The 23167-nt window shown below is 39.9% G+C and overlaps 1 protein-coding gene across 3 annotated transcripts in view; it reads right to left on the bottom strand.

The window, feature by feature from the left end:
- The window catches only part of ABCC4 (ATP binding cassette subfamily C member 4 (PEL blood group)), a 246122-nt gene that overhangs the window by 46692 nt on the left and 176263 nt on the right, over positions 1-23167 (bottom strand). For all 3 annotated transcript variants that reach the window (XM_019737179.3, XM_074329431.2, XM_074329430.2), the window contains 5 exons: positions 12007-12157; positions 6460-6579; positions 5153-5263; positions 4122-4222; positions 2868-3059 (listed from right to left, as the gene is read on the bottom strand). In XM_019737179.3, the coding sequence (XP_019592738.3) occupies positions 2868-3059; positions 4122-4222; positions 5153-5263; positions 6460-6579; positions 12007-12157 (675 nt within the window). The remainder of the gene's footprint in view (positions 1-2867; positions 3060-4121; positions 4223-5152; positions 5264-6459; positions 6580-12006; positions 12158-23167) is intronic.

Raw genomic sequence — 23167 nt, 5'->3', positions numbered from 1 at the left:
AAAAATGCAGCCAGTGTTTAGAATCTAACCAGAAAGCCAAAGGTACTTTTTACCTCATTTTGGTTCTTTATTTTTACTGGGTATTTCTTCTATGAATTAGTATCCTGCTTAGTACCTATTAGATTTTGTTTACTATAACTTCCAGGAATCTGGACACAGAGGAAATAAATGAAAGAGAATAAAACACCATTTCTGCTGTGTTGGTACATTTCCATATCCTCCCCCTCACAGCCTCTCTATCAAATCCAAGACCGAAGGGGTGTCCCGGAATCACGGGAGCTGGCACAGGTACGGAGGAGATGAAACCTGGGGTCTCCACAGGCAGAGTGAAATCATTTCATGACTACACTGTCTGAATACAATCTCTGAATACATAAATGAAACTAAAGGTGATACTGTGAGTGGGCCAAGATACAAATCAAAAGTTAAGTTATTGAAGTTACCATAATTCAGTCTTCAAATTCAATTTTTCCTCAAACCTTTTAGAATCTCAGATAATCCTATATGCCCTGGGGGGTTTCAAGATTGAAGAATACAAATCTGTTATGTTTCTAAGTTGTACATCAGTTTCGTAGATAATTCATATTTTATGGTTTCAAGGGAAATTTAACGTGTACAAATTAACAGAATTATGTTTAGAATGTGAAATGTGACAGACATATTATCTGACAGTCAAGAAACAGCCCGTACAGTGCTCACAGGGACAGAATTTCATCAAGAGCTGCAGTTCATGTTTTCCCGACACAGCAGCCCTCACCTTCTTCCCGACCTTCAATAAAACTGGAAATAATTAGGAGCCAGCTTTTGCCACATGACTCACTAAAGCTGCTCCATGGGTATCATTTGGGCACTAAGTTGAACATTTATTCTTTCATGTCACAAGGGTATCATTCATTAAATTATGGCTATAGTCCACTAAATGGGTCTGTGGTGAAAAGAGAGCTTAAAAGACCAGTTCTTAACGTAGTTAACACATCTAGGTAATGGGTTGTTTACAGGAGTTGTCTTGTGTGTATGTTTTGTCACTGGTTGCTTCATACCTGCATATTACTCACTCACTCTCCCAGCACCCTGTGTGCCCTTCAATATGCCATTTTCTGGGGGAACAAAAACAAAAATAAACGCTCCCTGACCTTAAGAAGGCTCAGGGGACTGTTAGATACAGACCCAAAATTACAAAGCATGCCACAAGTGCTAGCTTTTATTCTTTAAGTGTGGCAAAATACACATAACATAAAATTTACCAACTTAACCAATTTTTAAGTGTACAGTTCAATAGTGTTAAGTACATCCACATTCTGGTACAAGAAACCTCCAGAATTCTTTTTGCTTTGCAACACAAAACTCTACCCATTAAACACTAACTCCCCATTCATTGGCACTCCCAGCCCCTGGCAACCACATTCTATTAGGTTGCTGCAAAAGGAATTGCGGTTTTTGCAGTTATTTTTAACACTTTAAACCACAATTCCTTTTGCACCAACCTAATACTTCCTGTCTCTATGAATCTGACTATTCTAGTAACCCCTTATAAGTGGAATCATATAGCATTTGTCCTTTTGTGCCTGGATTATTTTATTTAGCATAATGTCCTCAAGGTATCATCTATGTGTCAGAATTTCTTTCATTTTTAAGGCTGAATAATATTCCATTGTATGGCTGTGCCACATTTTGTTTATTCATTCATCGTTTGATGGACACTTGGGCTGCTTCCAATTTTTGGCCACTGTGACTATTCCTGCTATGAACATACGTGTAATATAAATCCTGTCTTAAAAGTATATATAAGATGCTTTGGAAGAACTTAGTCTCACAGAGGGCGTTGACTCTGAAAACAAGGAAGCTTTCTCCAGCCACACAATGAAAGTGAAGTGTCTCTGAGGTAAAGGGGCAGTGTGCTTGCTGGGAGCTGGAAGAACAGGATACTTTGGGTGTAGGGGTTGTTACATTTTAGAATTGAGGCTGGAGAGGTAGGTGGGAGAAGAGCTTCCTATAGTCTCCTCTGTTATAGTTTAGTCACTCTTCAAGGGCCTGCTCTGGTCCCAGCTGAGGGCCCCAAGTGGAATTATACACTGGCAAGACTAGGTCACAAAGCTCTTGTCAGTCTCCCTCGTGCTTCACGCTCTGCACCCTTGCATTCCTTTCATTGACTTTGAGTGAGTCTCTGGGCCCTTTACTGCCTCCAGCTGTGAGCTCTGGTTCCTGAGCCCTGGCTGGGTCATGGATGCCGGAGTCTTCTCTGGTGGCTGAGAACTGGCCACACAGCCCCTGCTGGAGGGGATATGAGGCCTCGCTATGGTTCCAGCAGCAGCTCTCCCAGCCCAGGAGCTAGCAGGGAGTCCCTAAGGATCAGATCTGTGTTTCAGAAAGAAGCAGTGTACAGGTAGGAGGGCAGGAGAAGAACAGCAAAGTATAGGTTAGAAGAGGGCAAGTCTCCGGCATGGGCCAAGGGATGGAGGAGGTTTGCAGATGGAGGGCGCCATGGGGAGGAAGCGAAGGATTAGAGAAACACAAAGAAAGTAAGACTCCTCGGTATTGGAGAGTTAGTGACAAGGGGCCAGAGCTGACTTCCAACACTTAGGCATGAAAAATTAGATGTTGGATTGAGTATCCTGAGTGAGGTCAAGTTCCAGCCCTGCGACCCAGGGCTCACCAAGCACCATGACGCAGCTCACAACAGGAGGAAAGAAACGTTGGTATCCACATTCATGGTCAGTTTCCAAGAGACGTACCTATTACCACGGATCTAATTTGTATTTGCAGAGGAACAAAGAGTCCCTTTGACACAGTCACAAGGAAGCTCGCAAGCAGATGTGGCACTGAATCTTTAGCTGAAATTTTAGAGAGGCATGAGCATTTCAACACACCTTTTCTCTTGATTTAATGAGCGCTGTCAGGTGTTTTAATACCAGAGGCCCGTCTAAACTGTACGTGAAGTTCACATTGTCAAAAACAATCACTCCTTCGTGGGGCCAGGCCGGCGGTGGGCGTTTTGGGTATTCCCAAGGAGCTTCCTTCTCCAGGTCTGTGTATTCCATCACCCTTTCTACTGAAATCATCTGAAAGACATATGATATTGCATGGGTTAGGAACGGAGGGTTTTGTTTATGGATGTTAAGAGATAATACATGAAACGTCCTGCTTTTGTACCTGGTTGGTTAAGGACATGTCAGGTCTTAACATCCCCAAAGGAGAGAAGTAGGAGTTTAATGAAGATTTTGTTGGTTTACAAACTTGGTCATCGTCTTGAGACACTTTTACTTATGGCTACTTCCCTCAAGATTGAATTAAAACTAAAAGAGCTGGAGAAATGGATGCTAAGATTTAATTTATCCACTTTCCACGCATAAAAAATTAGAGAATTTTGTCAAATAAAAGAATACTGCAGCCACCAATCAGTAATTTATGCTGCATAAGGGTCATCTGTTACAGGAGAATTAAACTGAATGGTCATCAAACCTCCTTTTAACAATCACTTTCTGCTCTATTAGGAGAGTAAGATTAAAAGATTTTCCGTTTATTGGTTTTTTACCTTTAGGAGAAGGTGCAAATATTCAAAAGAGGAGATAACTTACATATTGACCAAGCCCTCCTAAACAGCTATAATTCCACGTCTCTAACTAGCACATTCCGAGAGGGAGCTTATCGTACCAGAAAGAAGGGACACCAGCAAATTCAGGTGTTCAATACATACAAGAATAAATAATAAAATGAGAGGATCCTTATTAATTAAACAAACAACCTCAAAATACTAATTTTTTTTTTTTTTTTTTACCAGGAACAAGGAATTAACCATTAAAAAACAAAAATAAAGAGGCCTCTAAAAAATGAGCTTATATCCTCTCCAGGATTTCAGAACCTCCCTCCTACAGAGACATTTATTACATTTGAAGACAGCTTGTGATGAATATAAAACCTGCTGACATAGCATACATAAGACTGAGAAAAAGATGTATATATTTGATTTTACATTAACTTTAAACAGATGGAAGAAGGATCTAAAAAGCTCTGTTAGCTACGATGTAAAAATAACAGTTTTAATATTTTACATAAGAAGTACTTTTATGCTATTTAATGGCAAGGAGACTTGAAAAGGCTAAGAATGTTAAGATAAACATTACCATATTCTCAACTTCAGCACTTTGCCTAACACACCACTGGAACATCCCCATGAGGGTAAGGGCGTAGGACAATGCCAGGCCAACCTGTCCAGCATTCAAAGCTACATGAGGAAAAAGAAGACGAAGAAAGTCAGTTCCATTCTTAACCCCGAGCCTGGCTTCTTCTGTCACTTTACCAAGATTCCTTTATAACATTTAAACACTTTGCATATAATTATAGTAATAGTTATACTTTTTACTATCTATTGATTGACACCATAATTGATACACACACACACACACACACACACAACCAAAACACACACTATGAATTCAGAAAGACTATTAAATGAGTTTATTAACCCCAACAGGATTGACATACACTTGGCAGTATTATAGATGAGTAAGTCATTACTTAGACTTTCATCATTATGGTTTCAAGGACCATTATGTAATTTCACTTTCTACAGCCAATGCAACTACAGGTAAAAATGACTAAAAACAAGGCAATGGGTACTAAAAGCCAGTGCTTTACTAAACTCCCACTCTCACTGTTCCATTATTAAATATTGTGATTTGGTGTTGTCACTAAGGAATAGTTAGGGATGGTGAGTTCATGCCATACACACCAACACCTGCTCACGTGGCAGTGAAGATAACATTCTTTCCTGCTGAGAATCTTTCTCAACCCAGTGCACCAGGCACCAAAACCTAAACCCTTAAGCTGGACAAAATGATCAGTAGTAAATTTGTCCTCTGCTCACCATATCAGACACTACCAGAATGTTCAGAAGGTCAGCTTGCTGCATTTGCATAGGTCCCAACCCATTCAAGAAAGATGAAAGGAACTCATCCAGACCCAAATGACTCCTGTACGTGGGCCACATTGCGGGGTCTGACCCAACCTGACATGCTGCAAGCGCTTTAATACAATTCATGAGAACCAAACAGTCTGTGATTTAGACAAGGTGGCAAGAGTTTAATTTAAAAAATTGTAAATGCAGCTATAAATTGTAATCATACCACAAATAGTTTTTCACATCTGTACTTACTTTGTGCCAGAATCAGGGACCCAAAGGCAACAACAATGACAAAGATGGCACAGATGGCATCCAGACGTAAGGCGAACCATCGGGACGTCGTCAAAAACAAGAACCAAGCCTCTGGATTTGTGAACCATAATAAGCACAGTGAATAAGTAGAAAAACCACGTTAACTGCTTTGAACAAGGGGGAGCGTTTTGCTCAGTTGAGTTACAGAAGATTTTTACACAAAGTAGGACAGCAAAGTTGCACATCCAGGGAATCTGAAGATTCCAGAAAGCTAAGTGTGAATCAGGACAGTGGCTTTATGAGAAGCATGCACTGAAAAATTCAACCCACAACTTAAAAACTGAAATGCGATCAAACCACAGAACATGGAAACATGGTCTCATCAGTGCATTTCGCGCGGTGCTGTCTCAGTGTGAAGCTCATCCTGTCATATGGCTGACTATACCCCGTTCTCCAGGAGCTGAGCGTGTAGTTCCTAGTTTGTTTCCAGCACCCTCCATATTTACTATAAGGCCCTGTACAATGTTTATTCCTTAGAAGCCTGTGTCTAAATGACCATCTCGCTAAAAGGATCTCCATGTAGCTTTCAAAGTGAAACTTTATCTTCAAAATACAATGGCGACTGGAAAGATGGGTCAGGACTTTGCAGACTTAGAGTAAATTCTGAAATTTCTACATAGGAAAAGCTTCACTGACACAAAGAATAGTATACATCAAATGGGTGGCAAACCTGATAATCAGGAATTTGACTTCCTCAGTCACTTCCGGCACCCTGCATGCTCTGAAAAAAGAGCTGGCAAACTACGTCCTGTGGGCCAAGAATGGACCATCACCAATTTTAGTAAACAAAGTTGGACTGGAACACAGCTGCTGCCATTTGCTGATGTATTATCTTTGCCTGCATTCATGCTATGTCGACAACGTTTAGTAGTTGCAACAGAGACAGTATGGTGCACAAAACATGAAATATTTACTCTCTGGACCTTTACAAATAAGTTTGCTGAGCCCTGCCCTAAAGGAAGGGAAAGCCACAGGGCATGGTGCTGGAAGGACAACGCAAACCAGTCGGGGGAGAAAAGCAGTGGTGTGACTGGGGAAGAGGAGAGCTGAGAGGAAGCTGAGAGGACTCATGGCCAAGGGGAAGGGGAAGGGGAAAAGGAAGGGGGAGAGAAAGGGGGTGCAGACAGGAGGTGGGGCTGGGCCTGAGGGGGAAACAGAAGAGGTGCCAGCCAACAAGGCCACCTGACAGGGAGGTCAAGCAAGTAGCCTATCCCATCCTTTGAAATTGTTTCCAGAAACTTACAGACCTGAATGCAAATCCTGGTGGGCATCAAACAGTTCCTGAAATCTCTCTTCAGTTTTGTACGCCCGGATGGTCCAGAGTCCCTGGAGAGAAGACGATAGGTGGGAAAACACTGGGCTCCGTGCTGGGGAAGCAGAGAAAAACAAATGACAGAGAAAGTCAGTGAGACTGGATGAAAAAAAAAAAAAAAAAAAAGCCTCCTGTGCCCTGTGGTTACACATCCACCAAACAGCACACCCAGAACTTCCCAGTGGGTTACCTGGGCGAGAAGGGACTATGTCCCTCCTGGAGAGGTCTCTCTATGTCAACCCTCAAACTCCTGATAACCCCATGCTTCACTTTCATGACCTGGAAATAAAAGCTTCTCTTTGAACCTATCTTTGACCACATTCAAACCATAGCTAGATTTAGATTTTTTTCTTTACTAACTCGTTCATCAAGGTCTTCCTCAACATGGCCTCTCTCCATATTCTTCCCTCACATCCCTCCTGGTAGAAAGTATTGCTAATTTTTGAGTCAGTAGCGTTTTTAAATTTAATTGTGTTAGAGCACTCACCACACTGAATCATGATAAGCGATCTACTGGTAGACACCACTAAGATGGTGTTTGTCTGCATCTTAGATTATTAATTTCTTAAGGGTTGGCATAAAGTCAGTAGCATATCCCCCCAAACTGGAACAGTGCCGGGCACAGGACAGGTGCATGGTAAATAAGGTGAATGGGCAGTCAGCTATCTCCCTGCATCCTGAGAAACCTACCTGTGCCTGTTGGGGAATTAAACTTTCTGTATGGGTCAGTGCACACCTGGGCATTACACTCCCCTGGTGCCCACAGGACCTGCATCACCAAGGTGTCTCTGAATAGTCTTAATTCCAGCACCAGGAGCCAGAGGCATAATTTTATAACTGCCCTGCTCGCTGCTTGTCCTGGTGTTTGGAAGTCACTATGGCATGTGACAAGGACATCGTCCTTTCAGAATCTGACTGCGGTCTTAGTAGCCATTCTCTTTTGAGTAATTTTACATTGGTTTGGGGACTGATGCCACATGACTGGCCACTGGTTTCCCTCTGCCTTCTCCGAGCACACTGTGTCTGAGTGCCAGGGTCTGCCTCTTGCACACTGGGGGTCACACGGACTGCATGCTGCTGGGCAGGGATGATCCCTTACAGTTTTCATTCATTCCCCACCATGAATAAGACTGTAACTAGCTATTGTCAGAGGCAGATCGTGAGCCTGTGACCTCTGTCTGGAATAAGTAATAATCTGTGCTTTATCAGAAGTACTGACTTATCATTTTGTTACCTGCAAATCTCCTAGAGAAGACCAGTTAGTAAAACCTGGGTGTTTAGGGGATATTAAGATCACTTATCTTACAGGAGACTGCAGAGATTTTATATAATGACGGGGAAAAAGAGTCAAGGGAAAAACTCAAACTGATATTCAGGGCATGACTCTCTAGTCTGACATCTGAATACCTATCTGTGTGTCAGTTCAGTCAATACTGATGTTATGTGGGACTGTGCGTGTGTATGTGTGTGAGTGCGGTGCACGTGCGTACGTGTGTGTGTGTGTGTGTGTAGGAGGGATCCTGGGGGACAAATGTGCAGACACAGAACCTCCTCTTATGCTTAATAGTCACAGTTCTACAAGCAGGAAAGGAGTAGGCTTCCATGTGTGACGGGTTCAGAGAAGGTGGGAAGCCCTGGGCTGTGGGAGGACAGCCTGGCTGCGGGCCAGCTGAATATCCACTCAGCCTTGGGGCTTTTTTCTAACTGGGGCCATTAACCATTAGGGACCCTCACCTGGGATAGTGCTTTAGGGAAAAAAGAAAACCTCTGAACTGGGACATGATCTAATAACATTTTCCCTTGTATCCTATTTAAGCAAAGAGCCATAAGTGATTCTGGGATGGTCTGACCAACCAGTTGGATGTTTGCGATTTTACCGTAGCATCTTTACTGTTCTCCCTCTTCATTATATTGAGTCATCTTTACCTTGTATTTATTTTAGTTTCCTTTGACTTTGTACTGTAAGGACAGCAATATGAACACAGACTGAACTCATGCTTCAAATACGAAAGACCGGGAGCTCTGTATAAGGCCTTTTCTGCACTCCCCAGCAGACCTCCCAGCCTGTCCCCAGAGCGTAGTCAATCTGGATACTGGGGGTCTGTAGGGACGGTCCAGGAGAATTCCAGGGCCTATTATTCTATCCAGATAGTGCTAAGAGTCCAGCTCCAGATAGTGCAGAAAACTCACTAGAACCATGCTCTCATGTCCAGAGCAAATGTGACAAAATATTTCATCACAGGCAATTCTTCTGAGAAAAAAGTAGATGTGCTGTTCACCCAAGGAGAGTCTTTGAATGAAATTCTTCATCTTGGACATCTGCACTTGCTTCCTTCATCAGAAAAGCAAAATGGCAGCTGATTATCTGGCAGGGTCAACTTTAGAAATCAGGTGTCTGCCATCCAGCCTTGAACACCAGGGCACCCAAAGAACATATCACCTACTTTACCTCATACCCAAGAGCTATAGCAGTATAGCAGGAATCTGGACCTGTGGAAAGCTATCCTGTTTCTTTCGCACTCCACTTAGGGCTGAGTGGGATGCCAGGAGGAGTGAATTGGAGGGTCTGTAAATAAAATTAACTAGTACAAAAGGGAGAGGGAATGCCAAGGCTCCAGTATTATCCTAACCAATGTAATATCCTTTCCCACAGACTGGGCTGGCTATCCTGAAGTAGGCCTATGCAACAGCCGTTAACAGGCGTTAGTCAGCAGTCACAGACGAATGTAACCCTACATTACACAAGATTGGCAGGTGTGTTTTCCATGACCCTGAGGACTCTTCGTAACATACCCGCCGAGGACGGCGACTCTTCCCTGGGGAGGGGAAGGGCAGAGAACTGGAAAGCCCCTGGGTTGACAGTCTTGCTACAGGTTATCATTAATGCTCTGCAAGGCCTGCTAGGTGTTATTATGTTCTTAAATGCCTCGTGGTCAAGGGTCTAGTGCTCGCAAACACTTTTCAAGCATCAATTGAAGAAATCCTCACAAGAAACCCAGAGGGCAGGTATATTATATCCTTGACAGAGGGAAAAACAGACTGAGAGATTTAAGAGCATTGCCCAAGATTAAGTAAATTAACACGAGTAAGTGGTAGAGCTGAGTGTCAGACCCAACTCTGGTTTATTCCCAAGGCTGTGCTTTTAATGACAAGCCAGTATCTCAGACAGAGAATAATCAGGGGTTAAAGATGCCCCTGTGTGACTAAATGCATTTTTCTCCAGATTTTGTATCTTTAGAAAACCCTAAAATCAGCTAATATTCAATAGCCTTACCCCATTATTGTACATCTTAAGTACATCTTGATCACAGAGCTCTTACAGACAGAATTTGGATACGGCTTCATAATTCATACACTGCCAAATGAATAGAGTTGGCTAGAGAAATACAACCAAATGCCATCCTGGTTTTATGCACTTCTCTATGACTGAGTGTCGCTACACTCATTTTGCAAAAATACAAAACCATTATGATCCACTACAGATTTTTCATTAAGATGGCTTAAATGTAAGCCTAAAGTTTGAGAGGCAGCTAGGCTGTATGATCTGAAAATAAACCTTGGGACTTCAGTAGTACTTCAAAGCACAAGGATGAAGCAGGTTTATGTCTTCTAGCCATGGCTATTAGGTGTCTTTCTTTTTGCTGGTGATTCCAGCAGTAGCCTCAAGAGGTATTCTCAATCACTGTTTAGAGGAAACAGTGGAATTGTTATTTATGGCCCAGACCACCCAGATACATAACAATAAACAGTTCTAGTCAATTGGCCACCACATTTGATTATCTGGGGGTGTGGAGGAGGGAGCTTCCAGATTTAACTTACTGTCTCAGCCTACTGAGATGCAGGAAAACCCAACTATTCCACAAAGGACCATGTCAAAGTTCTCAAAGTCTCCAGATCAAACAATGAGAAAATCCTAAAATGCTGCTTGAAAAACGTCTCAGGGGGTCCCCTTCTCTCCACTTCCACATGGATGGGAAGTGGCCCATGCCCCAGGAAGAAATCTCTGTCGACCTCTTCTAGAACACAACCCTTTGTTGACTATACCTTTGCAACAAGATGGTTGAATGACTCCATTTCATGAGTGGCCTCAAATCATAAAACGTCTGAAGCTTTGTCTACACAAAAGACTGGTTGGGGCTTATCACTTATTCTGCCTTCTCCAAGTCCTGTCATCATAACACGTCAACATGCTCCACATCCCATAGAAACACCTCAGAAAACCAAACCTCACAGTGGTTTAACTGGTTCTCTTGACAACTGAAAATTTTTTCTGTACCTTTTATGAAACTGTCACCCACTAACCTTTATGCAAATACTTAGGATAAATGCCACTCCAGAGATTATTATTTAAAAACAAAAAACAAAACAAACACACATTTGCCAGAACAAAAAAAATCCTTTATCCTGATGAACCTGTATTTTTCCACGTGGTAGATAGGGAAAACCATGGAAATCATAGTTTCTCTCCTTAGCTTGGCTCCCAGAAAGCAGTAACTATCCATAGTTCAGGTTTTGGATACAAATATCTTCCTTCTTTACGTTTTGGCTATCATCCTTGTATTCTTTTTAAAAAATTAAAAAATCTGTTTTCCTTATAACTTTTTGTTTTAACAATTCATGAAATATGTTTGTGCATTAATGAGATAAGCTCGGAATGATTCCATCCTCTATGATTACCTGTAGAATAGAATGATTAATCTTAAAATGCTTTCTCCATTATTCCAAAACTAGAAAGCTGAATAGAGTAATAGACTAAACGCATACTAAACCGATCCCTCTCCTGTGTCCTCCTAAGGGGATTATTTTTAGCAATCATTTATATGAACAGCCCAGGGGGAAAGAAAACCTCAAACAGTATGGCACTATCCCAAATACTGGTGATAATAAAGAGCGAAACTGAAAATAACAGTGCTTATCTTTTCAAAACATTTAACAATCACAACTTATTTGCCATTTTTTGAGTATGTAAAAGTAATACATTTTTCAAATGTATCCCTTCTGTCCTGTGAGTACATTTTCTGACACCTCCTTTCCTTTCTCTAACCTTTTCTTTCCTTTTGTCATTTCTAGTATACTCGGGTAGAAAAATTCTCTATTTTCCTTCTTTATGAGTTAAAACATGGTGAAATATTCTATAGCTCAGAAAACTGTTTATTGCTTTCCTGTTCTGTATTAGGAAGCACGCTATGAACAGGACAAAAACGGTCCCTGTACTCATGGTGCTCAGAGTTCTGTGGAGGATTATTCCACATGCATCCTCCATTCCTTCCTTGTGCTAAATTGAAAGCTGCACCTGGCATCCCATTAGATCTATTTGCCTTAAAGGCCACACTGACAGTGGCTGTAATACTCAATTAACTAATATTTACTTCATGAGAAATTTTGAAATATGGAGTCGGTAGAACTTCAGGGGTCTCCTTTATTATGGCATGAAGCGAAGCTAGCTTGCATGCCATCCCAACTCGAGAGTCTCGGTACTCACTTGTAGATTCCAGGCGTTTGACATCTCTTGATGTTTGTAAGAAATAGCCACGAAGAACAAAGAAAATGATGCCAAGGGGAACCAGGGGTATTGCAATCCAAGGAATCACGGCCACCGCCACGCCTACCACACCGATCACTTGTAGAAATGTCTGAAATAGTGAAAACAGATACAGAGGCCTCCTATGATGTTGTGATTCATAACAATAAATAACTATTTGGTCTTCATCCCCATTTCTGGCACTGTGCTCCCAAAACGCTTGGAATTTCCTAAGTGATCAAGGTGTCTTTTGTTATGTTGATAAAGGAACTTTTGGAAACCCCCACAGGATCTGAGCTGGTTGTCAGGGGAGCCATTCTGTGGTTAGAGGATTGAAACTTTCAGTCCCACCCCGATTTCCGGGGACTGGATTGGAGCTTGAGGTTGAATCAATGGCCAATGACTTAGTCAACCATTACTACATAAGGAAGCCTCCATAAAAACCCAAAAGGACGGATCCTTGCCTTTTTTCCAGAGAGCTTCCAAAATGGAAAACCTGAACTCTTTGCCACCTTGATGGGCCCTGAGCTCCCCAAGGACAGAAGCTCCTTGAGCTTGGTTCCTATGTATCCCTTCACCTAGCTATTGATTCATAGCCTTTACTACCCTTAACAATAAATCAGTAGTCTAGTGAGTAAATGAGTTTTCCTGAGTTCTGTGAGCTGTTCAGGAAATTAATTGAACCCAAGGAGGGGGTCTTAGGATCCTCTGAATCATGGCCAGTAGGTCAGAAGTACAGGTAACTACCTGGCCTTGTGACTGGAATCTGAAGTGGAGGGCAGTCTTGTGGGACTAAACCCTCTACCTGTGAAATCTGATTCAATCTCTGGGTAGATAGTGCCCAGAATTGAGTTGAATTCTCGAACACCCTTCTGGTGTCCTAGAGAATTACATGTTGGTGCGGCGGAAGCTGCCACACACATTCATTTGAATTGGATCTGGAAACCTTCTTTATCTCCTTATCAAGAATTCTTTTCAAAAACAGACTTTAATGTGTTGTTTTATTATGATTAAACTCCTCACTTCGCAAGCCTTGTTGGAATGGCAGGGAACGCTTTCCCATTCAGTGAAATAACAAAATCATACATGGTCCTGATGATATTTTTCACATGCTTACTATGTTCCAAACACAACAGTAAGACCTTCCTAGGTATTAGCTCTTTTGAAACACTCAGTAGCTCTATGTGTTGGCAACACTATTTTCTTTAACAGATGGGAAAATTTGAGACTCAGAGAAGGTAAGATTTGAGTCCCAAACTATCATTAGTCAGTAGGTATTACTATGGAAATTAGCAAGCAGGAACCACAGATGAGGAATCTAGAAGACACAACTATAAATATAGGGATAAAGAAATGGTTAATTACAAATTCAGAAAGGAGGGAAAAACTTAAATGTTTACCTTTGGAAGTGTGGATTCCGCTTTCTTGGTTTTCTATTCGTAGTTAACATTTCTGACTGTGTACTTGGCTGCACATTAACTACTTCACATGTACCGTGTTTCCCCGAAAATAAGACCTAGCCAGACAATCAGCTCTAATGACTCTTTTGGAGCAAAAACTAACATAAGACCTGGTATATTATATTATATTATATTATATTATATTATATTATATTATATTATATTATATTATATTATATTATATTATATTATATTATATTATACCGGGTCTTACAGCAAAATAAGACCGGTCTTATATTAATTTTTGCTCCAAAATACGCATTAGAGCTGATTGTCCGGCTAGGTCTTATTTTCGGGGAAACGGTATTAACACATTTAATTCTCACAATAGCTCTATCAAGTAGTAGCATTATCTCATTTTATAGATGGAGACATTGAGGTACAGAGAGAGGAAAGGTAACTTGATCCAGACTACAAAGCATGTCAGGAAGCTCATGATGTTAGCTATTTGGATATCTTTCAACTTCAACCCAATATACAGCCAACTTTTTATTGTCCAGGGAAAATTTTTTGACTTAACTGAGCCTAATTTGTCATTAATTTTTCCTTTAAATGCCCTTACTCAAAGAATTCAGAGTTCATCAGTATGCCCAATAAAGAACAGACAAGAAAAATATGATGAAATAAACTGTTGACATTCGTAGAGGTCTAAGAGTTTTGATATGAAGGAAACAACTTACAATGTCTAAAAGGTGTTTTTTTTAATCATCTGGATATACATTAATTTTTCCAACATTAGAATAAATATTTAAAATGTCTTTCAAAGGTTAAAAATGATAATATCAAAGGCAATTTGTCAAGTATTTACTATACGGAAGGCACTGATTTAAGAGGTCTACGAATGTTCACTTAATCATCACCTCATCTCTTGAGGTGCTTTTATTTTGGGAAATGGCCTTGGTCTAAAAACAGCAGATAGAATAAAACCCAAGTTAATGGATGATGGTGATTTAAATACCCATCTTAATTAGAAAAAGTATGATATCATGGTGTACGACTTCAGGTGATATGAATGAAATTCAACACATAGTGTCTGCCTGCTATGAAAGAGGGTTCAAACAGTGGGGACATGAAGATTCACATGGCATAGGCCAAGCCCTCCGAAGTTTACCATCTTAGATGGATACAAATCCATGACTGTCTGCACATGGCACAGAGTGCTGTAGAAACACAGGGAAGAATACTGACCACTATTTAGAGTTCTAAGAAAGTTACAACTGAATTTCACAGGCAGGTTTAACAAACAGAAAGAGTAGCATGAATAATTTGCAGGTAGTAATCACAGTTAATGGAAATTTTGACCAAGAGGGAGCCGGGCAAAAAAAGTTAAGTTGCTTGCCTGCATGAACATGGGTTATTCTATGTTCTCTCAGCACCGGTACCTGTATCCTCTATCTGCCAGCCCAGGGAATACTCCACCATGCCACCCAGGGCAGCAGGCCCAAGGCACGTCTCTAAAGAAGGATTAACAGGGTAATGCCTTACATAGACTTAGGTTATCATTTCATAGCTCTGCCAAATCAGTTTTCTCACAGGAACCTCATAACCATCTTGTGAATGAGAAAAGAAAGATATGTCATTTCCATTTACAGATAAGGAGCCGTGAAGCTGGGAGGTTAAGTGGTCGTCCCAAGTTCTCCCAAGAAGTTACTGGTTATTATGGAGAAAGCCAGGAGCACTTTGTACTGAGGAAATCCATGTCCACAACCACTGAGAGAAGCATGGAAGGAGGACACTTCTAGAACTGTAACTTGGTGGCCAGGAACTCCTGTGAATCAAACTGCATTATCCTACATGCTTGTAGGATACGTGATGTAGACCTACGTGCTTTTACTGTTTCTCCCATTCTCTACTGTGGTATCAATAGAAAACTCAAAGTAAAGAGGAATGGAATTCTGAAGGAACAAATTCCAATCATAAATGGAAGAAAATAGGGCTGTCCAGCGTATCTCTTTTTATACCTACAGACGAACAATTTCTTACAACTCCTTGATTAACTGCCGCATCCCACCCTGCTACACTGATTAGGAAACCAAGATTCTTCCTTCATGTTCATAGGGAGGAGTCTTCCAGCTTCTTCTATGTCTGGTCCTCAGTAAAGTCACTAGCTTTGCCATCATTAGTTGCCAGAAAAAAAGTGACTGTGGCTTTTCTCTGGCTATTGTTTCTTAGGTCTATTATATTTGAATATACAAATCTGAAATAAGATGGCCAATAAAGCTCATGCCTACTACAATTTTCCCCTAACTCTAGGCTACCCTCCCAAAGATTGATAACCTCAGGTAAATGAAGGCAACTCAACATTTTTTGAGATGTTACCTTTTTTTTTTTTTTTTTTTTTTTTGCCATTTTATTATTCATATTTGTTAGTTTTTTTCCTCTTCTTCTTAAAGAAGTCCTTTTAAAATTTCTTATTATAATGCTGGTTTGATAGTGATAAACTCCTGTAGCTTTTTCTTGTCTGGGAAGCTCTTTATCTCTCCTTCGATTTGAAATGATAGCTCTGCTGACTAGAATAATCTTGGTTGTAGGTCCTATTTCATGTCAATTCCTTCTGGACTGCAAAGTTTTTGTTGATAAATCAACTGACAGTCTTACGGGAGTTCCCCTGTGGGTAACTAGCTGCTTTTCTCTTGGTGCTTTTAAGGTTCTCTGTCTTTAACCTTTGGTGTTTTAGTTATGATGCCTCTTGATGTGGGCCTCTTTGGGTTCATCTTTTTTGGGACTCTGCACTTACTGGACTTGTATGTCTATTTCCTTCGCCAGGTTAGTTTTCTGTCATTATTTCTTCAAGTAGGTTTTCAATTCCTTGCTCTCTCTCTACACCTTCTGGTATCCCTATGATGCAAACATTGGTATGATTAATATTGTCCCAGAGGACCCTAAAAGTAGCCTCAATTTTTTTTATTTTTATTTTTTATTTTTGCTGTTGATTGCTTTCAAATCGCTGATTTGATCTTCTGCTTCATCTAATCTGCTGTTGATTCCTTCAAGTGTGTCCTTCTTTTTAGTTATTGTATTCACTTCTGTCTAGCTCTATTTTTACGGTTTCTATGTCCTTTATTATGTTTACTATCTCTTTGCTGAAGTTCTCAATGAGTTTATCTATTCTTCCCCTAAGTTCATTGAGCATCCTTATAACCAGTGTTTTGGACTCTGTATCTGGTAGATTGCTTGCCTCTATTTCATTTAGTTCTTTTTCTAGAATTTTCTCCTGTTTTTTCATTTGGGACATGTCTGTCTCTCCATTTTGGCTGCCTCTCTGTCTTTGTTTCTATGTATTAGGTAGATCTGCTACATCTCTCAGTCTTGGCAGGGTGACCTTTATGTGTTAGGTGTCCTGTGATGCCCAGTGGCTGTCTCCTTGGTCACCTGAGCTGGAGCTGGGTGCTCCAAGAGTGTCTCTTGTGTGAGTTGTGTGTGCCCTCCTGTTGTAGTTGACTCCTGATTGCTGCTGGCAGTCAGCGGATGGTGTTGATCCTCTGGCTGACTGGCCACAACTACAGTGGGTGAGCTGTTGTGCAGGGTCTGATCACACAGAGCAAGATTTACCCGAGTGGGGCTCTGGTGCCTGCCGAGACCACCCTTTGGGTATGTTGTTTGTGGAGCAAATCAGATGGTGCTCTGTTGTGGTCTGAAGTCAGTCACAGGGTGTGTTGGTTCTGGGGCCTCTTGGGAGGGGCTCCAGTGCAGACCAAGATCAGTCACTGCCTGTGCCTGGCCTAGGGCCACTTGGTAGGAGCTACAAAGTGATCCGCAGTTAGTAGCTATTTGTGCTGGGCCCAGAGGCATGTGGGAGAGGCTACGCTGCCAACTGAGGATGGCTGCCACAAGTGCCAGGCCTGGGGCCACTCAGCAGAGGCACAGAGCATGCTGAGGCCAGCCAGTGCCTGCCTGGGGATCTGTGGACCTTTGATTGAGAGTTTTTAGGAAAATCTGCAGCATGGGCTGCCTGTGAGGAACAGCTGCTGAAAGAGGCTCAGGTAGTGCACGAGTTGGGTGGGATAGGGTCTCAGGGAGTCACCAGTGTGGGGTGAATGGTGTTCACTAGGTCAATGCAGATTCATATTTGGTGCCCACCTGAGCTTGCAGGCTGTGTGTGTGTGGGGGGGGGGGGGGGGGGTTTCAACACAGGAAAAATAGCACCCACCTGTGTCTGTAGGCTATGTGGGAGAAGGGCTCAATACAGGAATAATGGCAGCTGCCCCCTCCAGCCCTTGCCCTGGGGCCACATAATTCAGTTTCTCCCCATATGTCCCTGGCACTTTTCAAGTTGCTGGACCTTTGCTGGACCTCATGGTGAGTGTGATCAAGTGAGTCTGTGTGCAGCTGCTTTAAGAGGATGCCTGGGTTCCAGCAGCCCTCCATCTCACCCGAATGGAATACCTGCTGATTTTCCAACCAGATGTTGTGGGGACTCTTCTTCCTGGTATTCACTGGTGCTTCTGGCTAGGGAGCACAGTGTGAGACTAGGAGCCCTAGACCTTCGGGGGGAAGCTCCACAGCTGAGATATTCCTCCCAATTCTCAACTGCTACTCATGGGTTTGGGATCAGCCTGGTTTGCATCTCCTCCTACCAGTCCCAATGTGGCTTCTTCTTTATATCCTTAGCTATAGGTGTTCTGTTCAGCTAGTCTTCAGATGGTTCTCCAGGGTGAATGTTCTATAATGTAGTCATAATTTTGATGTGGTCATAAAAGGAGTTGAGCAGAGCACTGACCTACTCCACCAATTTTACTGGAAGTTCTCAAGATGCTACTTTTCTTATTCCATGTGCTTTTTCAATCGCAAGCTTTGCTTCTTCTTCATGAAGACTTATTTGTTCTGAAATTGCTGAGAATTCAGAGAGACTTAAGAAAAAATGTGGACCTCTAAATCAATAAAACTAAACCAAATAATTCCTTACCAGATTATTCAATATTTTCAAAAGAGAAAGTCAATTTGACATATTTTATTTTGTGCATCCTGAACTGGTATTGACTTTGAGGGAAATACAAAAGGTAGATTTTGTATACCAGTGAATCCCAGGAAATTCAACTATGTCCACTCCAGGTTGGCTTTCTTGGTGAGCAAGCATCCTGATTTGGATGTCGAGATGACTAAGATAGAAGACCAGGTACCACTATATATGAAAGAGATGTCTAATGTGCATCTCTCATTCTCAGAAAGGATGCTGTCCTGTGAGCAGCTGCTTCTGACAAACCACACTGGCACCTAAATGAATATTAATGAGGTATACAAAAGAAATAAAGAGGGAATATGCTTATGAAAAATGTTAATGATTTTGTTTAAAAACCTGCCCAATAAAATAATTTGAAAAATAAGACATTGCTTTATTGCTAGTGCCTAATGGATAATTTCCTCATTATACTGAAGAAATTCCACTATTCTCTGGATTTAGTTGACAACCAAAAAAATATTGGTTACTCCAGCCTACCAAATACCAATAATGGATAATATTTCATGAGGTTTGCCATGTGTCCAACCTCCTAAGTATTTCACATGCATTATTTAGTTTCTCACATCAAATTTCAGTAGGCGATCCCTCCATTTATCAAGCAGAAAACTGATGCTCAAGAAAGGTTTAGTAATTTGCCCAAAGTTAGATAATTACGTCATTTTGACCTCAAGCCTGTTTTGTAAATCTCTGCATGATACTATATCCCATATACATATAAAATTCACATTTGAAAAAAATTAATATGTTATTTTATATTATTTTCCCTTTTGTCTAAATTTTCTAATTTTGTTGGGGTTCTTGTGGTGTTACCTGGTCTCTCCCATGAAGTGACCAGTGCTAGACTTCCAGCTAATTAGGGAATAGCCTACTCAGCTCACAGGGCAGAACTGATCATTAAAAGGTCTTAAAAATGTTAGCTAACAGATCACACTAACACAGATTGATGTAAAAATTATTGTTTAAATAATAATTTTAAAAAAAACCAGTTTCATAAGAAAGATGAGTTCTAAGCCCAGAAAGCAAAATGACTTGAAGGGGAAAAAAAAGAGCCAAATTTAATTTTAATAAATGTATAAAACCCAAGGACACAAAATGAGGCTTAGTATTTTACATGTTCAGTATCTGTATTTAGATGGTGGTAAATACATTAAAATTTCCCTCAGAAGTCTCTTCCTCTAGAATTAACATTGTATTTTAATATTAAAAATTTTAACATATTCCTTTCACAAGCACAATTTTAAGTGCAAGGACCTGTTTGCCAGTTTATCATTTAACTACCAAACTGCTTATAGTCCTGTAGGAATTCCTAGGTATCTACCCACAATTTACTTTAAACTTAATTTCATAAGATTCTGTTCCTGCTAGTCTTTGTGAAGCTTGTGCCAAAGAACATGTTTTCTATAAACAGCAGTAAAAATGTATTCTTCTTATTCTATGCAAATAAATATGTAATCCATACTTTTGGCTCACTCATTATTTGAACTCTCACTCGCTTGCATACTTATATTAGGTTATGCATAAAATGAAATATGTATTTAATCATAAGGTCACTTAATCAGCAGACAGTACTTTCATTATTTGTTTACAGTATTAAAAAACAAAATCAGTATCATTAAGATTGCTAAAACCTCAAAGGCATTTGAAAGCTTTTAATTCTGCTGTCAGTCAGACTCTAAAGAATTCTGTTCCAAGTTGTGATAAGTACAAATCATCCAGATTGCCTTAAACTATTACCGATTTTGCAGATGATATGACTTAAGTGCAATAAACAAAGCAAGACTCACTTCTTGGCAAGAAAACATGGCAAGATTTTCTTCTGATTTAGAGAGAGAGAGAGAAAATGATGCCTAGTTTTTGATCAGTAAGCTGTTTACCGATGTGGGTGTAGGAGTGTCTTCTACCTATTTATTCTGGAAACACATGAGATAAAAAAATAATTTTTCAATGAAATGACTATAACATAGTGCTGTTAGCTAATACAGGATTCTTGTGGAGACAGTAAAATTATGACGAGGCTATCTAAAATTCTGAAAGTATTAAGAAATAAAAATGTAATTCCTGTCAAATAATACTCATGACTCTTTCATTACAGGATAAACAGAAGCAAAGGGGAAAAGATGAAAGACTCTTAAAGGTAAGCTCTTGAACCTTAATACCAACCTCGAGTTAGTATTAAATCTCCAGGGGTAAGTTATATGCTGTTATGGCACCTTGCATATCTTAGGGAGTTCAGAGATCAACTCTGGTCCCCAGATCCCTCCTTGACCACCTGTTTCTTTGGACCTCACCCAACTCAGTTAACTTAAATCAGAACTTTACAGAATGTTGGTGTGTCTTATTTGCATTAAGAGATCTATACAAATTCTAAGACTAACTTTTTCTAAACTTGTCCTTTACTTGGGATACACTCATCACTCCTTTCATCTCTCATTTGGCTGCCTCAGATCTTTTCACGTCCACACCAGCTCTAGGACCTATGTAGCCTTCAGTTAGCTCTTACTCCTGAGACCTAGCTAACATCACTGAAGAGCAGAATAGCAGTGTTTGGCTTACAATTTGTTAACCAACATAGTAGAAAACATTAGGGAATGAAGTATACTTCTTCCTTCCTTTGTTTTCAGCATATTTTATTGATTGATGGCTTCCTTTCTACCTTTTCTAAGTGTTAGAGCTTATTACAAAATTCAAGGCTGGATTTTATCTACATGCTATTTTTAAAAGGCACACATTAAAAATAAGGGCACATAAAAATGGAAATAAAAGTGTGGAAAAGGGTATGCCATGAAAATACTAATCAAAAGAAAGCTGGAGCTTCTATCTATGCCACTATAAACATAGAAGCTTTAAGTTAGGAAGGATTCCTAGAAATAAAGGAAAACATTTCATAAGAATAAAGGATCCAGAAGACATTAAAAAATCTAAATTTATATAAGCCTAATAACATAGCTTCAAAACGCACAAAGCAAAATCTAACAGAACCTGGGAGTAACAGACAAATCCGTACTCATAGTGGGAGAGTCTAACCCATTTATCTCAATAACGAATTGAGCAAGCAGATAAATATCAAGAGATATAAAATATTTGAAGACATGATAACAGACTTAATCTAATTAAGAAATACATAATACTACAGCCAATAACTGAATACATTCTTTTCATCTGCATGTATACTATGCTATAAAGTAAGTATCAACAAACTTCAGGGGACAGAAATTGTACAGAATATATTTTGACCTCAGTGGATTTAACAAGAAATCAATAACAAAAAGGTAACTAGAATGTCATTAAATGTTTGGAAATTCTGTAATACATTTCTAAATAACACCTGGTTCAAAAAAATTACAACAAATTTAGAACGTATTCTGACAGAAAAGAAAATGAAATCTAGTATTAAATTTAAGGGCTACAATTAAAACTGTGTTTAGAGGTATTTATAGCTTTATTTACTTATCATTGTTTTAAAGAAAGGCTACTGGGAATACATGAGAAATCTCTGTATCTTCCTCCTAATTTTACTGTGAACTTAAAACTGCTCTTAAAAAAAAGTCTTATTAAAAAAGGGCTGTAAGTCAAGGGTCTAAAAATCCATCTTAAGATATTAAAAGGACAGCATATTAAACTAAATTATGCAGAAGAATGGAAATAAAAGTAGATATTAATGAAATAGAAAAGTAAATGAAAGAGAAAAATCAATAAAGCCAAAGCTTGGTTCTTTGAAAGCACTAATGAAAGTGATAAACTCCTGCCAAGACTGATTGAGAAGAAAAGGGGGGGAAATTACCATTATCATGAATTAAAAGGGGAGAACATAAGAGATACTACAGGCATTAAAAAGAGCACATAATAAATAACATTGTGCTGATAAATTTAAATTTTTTAATGAAAGACAAATTTCCTGAAAAATGATGTACGAAGACTGACAAAAGAAACAGAAAATCTGAACAAGTCCATATCAATTTAAGAATTTGAATCCATATTTTTAAAATTTCCCACAGAACCTAATAAAACAATTTGATGGGGGAAAAACTTCCCACAGAAAGGACTTTAAAGGCCCAGGTGACTTTACAAGTAGACTGTCCAAAGAAAGTTTTACCAAATTTTCCCAGAGAACTTGACTCCAGCATTATCATGATATAAAAACCAAACAAAACATTAAAAGAAAGCAAAATTACAAACCATACTGTTTTAGGAACATTAAACATTATCAGTAAACTGAATCCAACAATGAAAAAGGATAATACTTCACAACTGAACTTGACAAGGCAAGTCCAAAATCTACATGGCAGGCTGTCAGAAAGGGCAGGCAGGGTGGAACTCTTGGGTGAGACCTGACACTGTAATCCATAAGCAGGACGTCTTTTTTCCAGGGAATCCTAACTGTTAAGGCCTTCCAACTAACTAAATCAGACCCACCCAAATTATCTAGGATAATATTCCATAAAGTCAACTGATTATGCACTTTAACCACATCTACAAAACAGCAACACCTACATTACTTTTAGAGTGAATAAGTGAGGAATGTACTCGAGCCAACTTTGTACATAAAACTGACCATCACAAGGAGGAAACACTTCCCCATTTTTTAGGATGCCAGCATAACTCTGACAACAAAAGCTGACAAAGTATTTCTAGAAAAGCAAATTATGGACCAATATCCTTCATGAACAACAGATACAAAAATTCTTGACAGAATATTAATAAA

The sequence above is a fragment of the Rhinolophus sinicus genome, chromosome 16 (genome assembly GCF_057876585.1).
Source record: "Rhinolophus sinicus isolate RSI-liver-muscle chromosome 16, RSI-T2T, whole genome shotgun sequence".
NCBI classification, from domain to species: domain Eukaryota; kingdom Metazoa; phylum Chordata; class Mammalia; order Chiroptera; family Rhinolophidae; genus Rhinolophus; species Rhinolophus sinicus.
The sequence above is the reverse complement of the archived record's forward strand: the minus strand, read 5'-3'. Positions and strand labels throughout refer to the sequence as shown.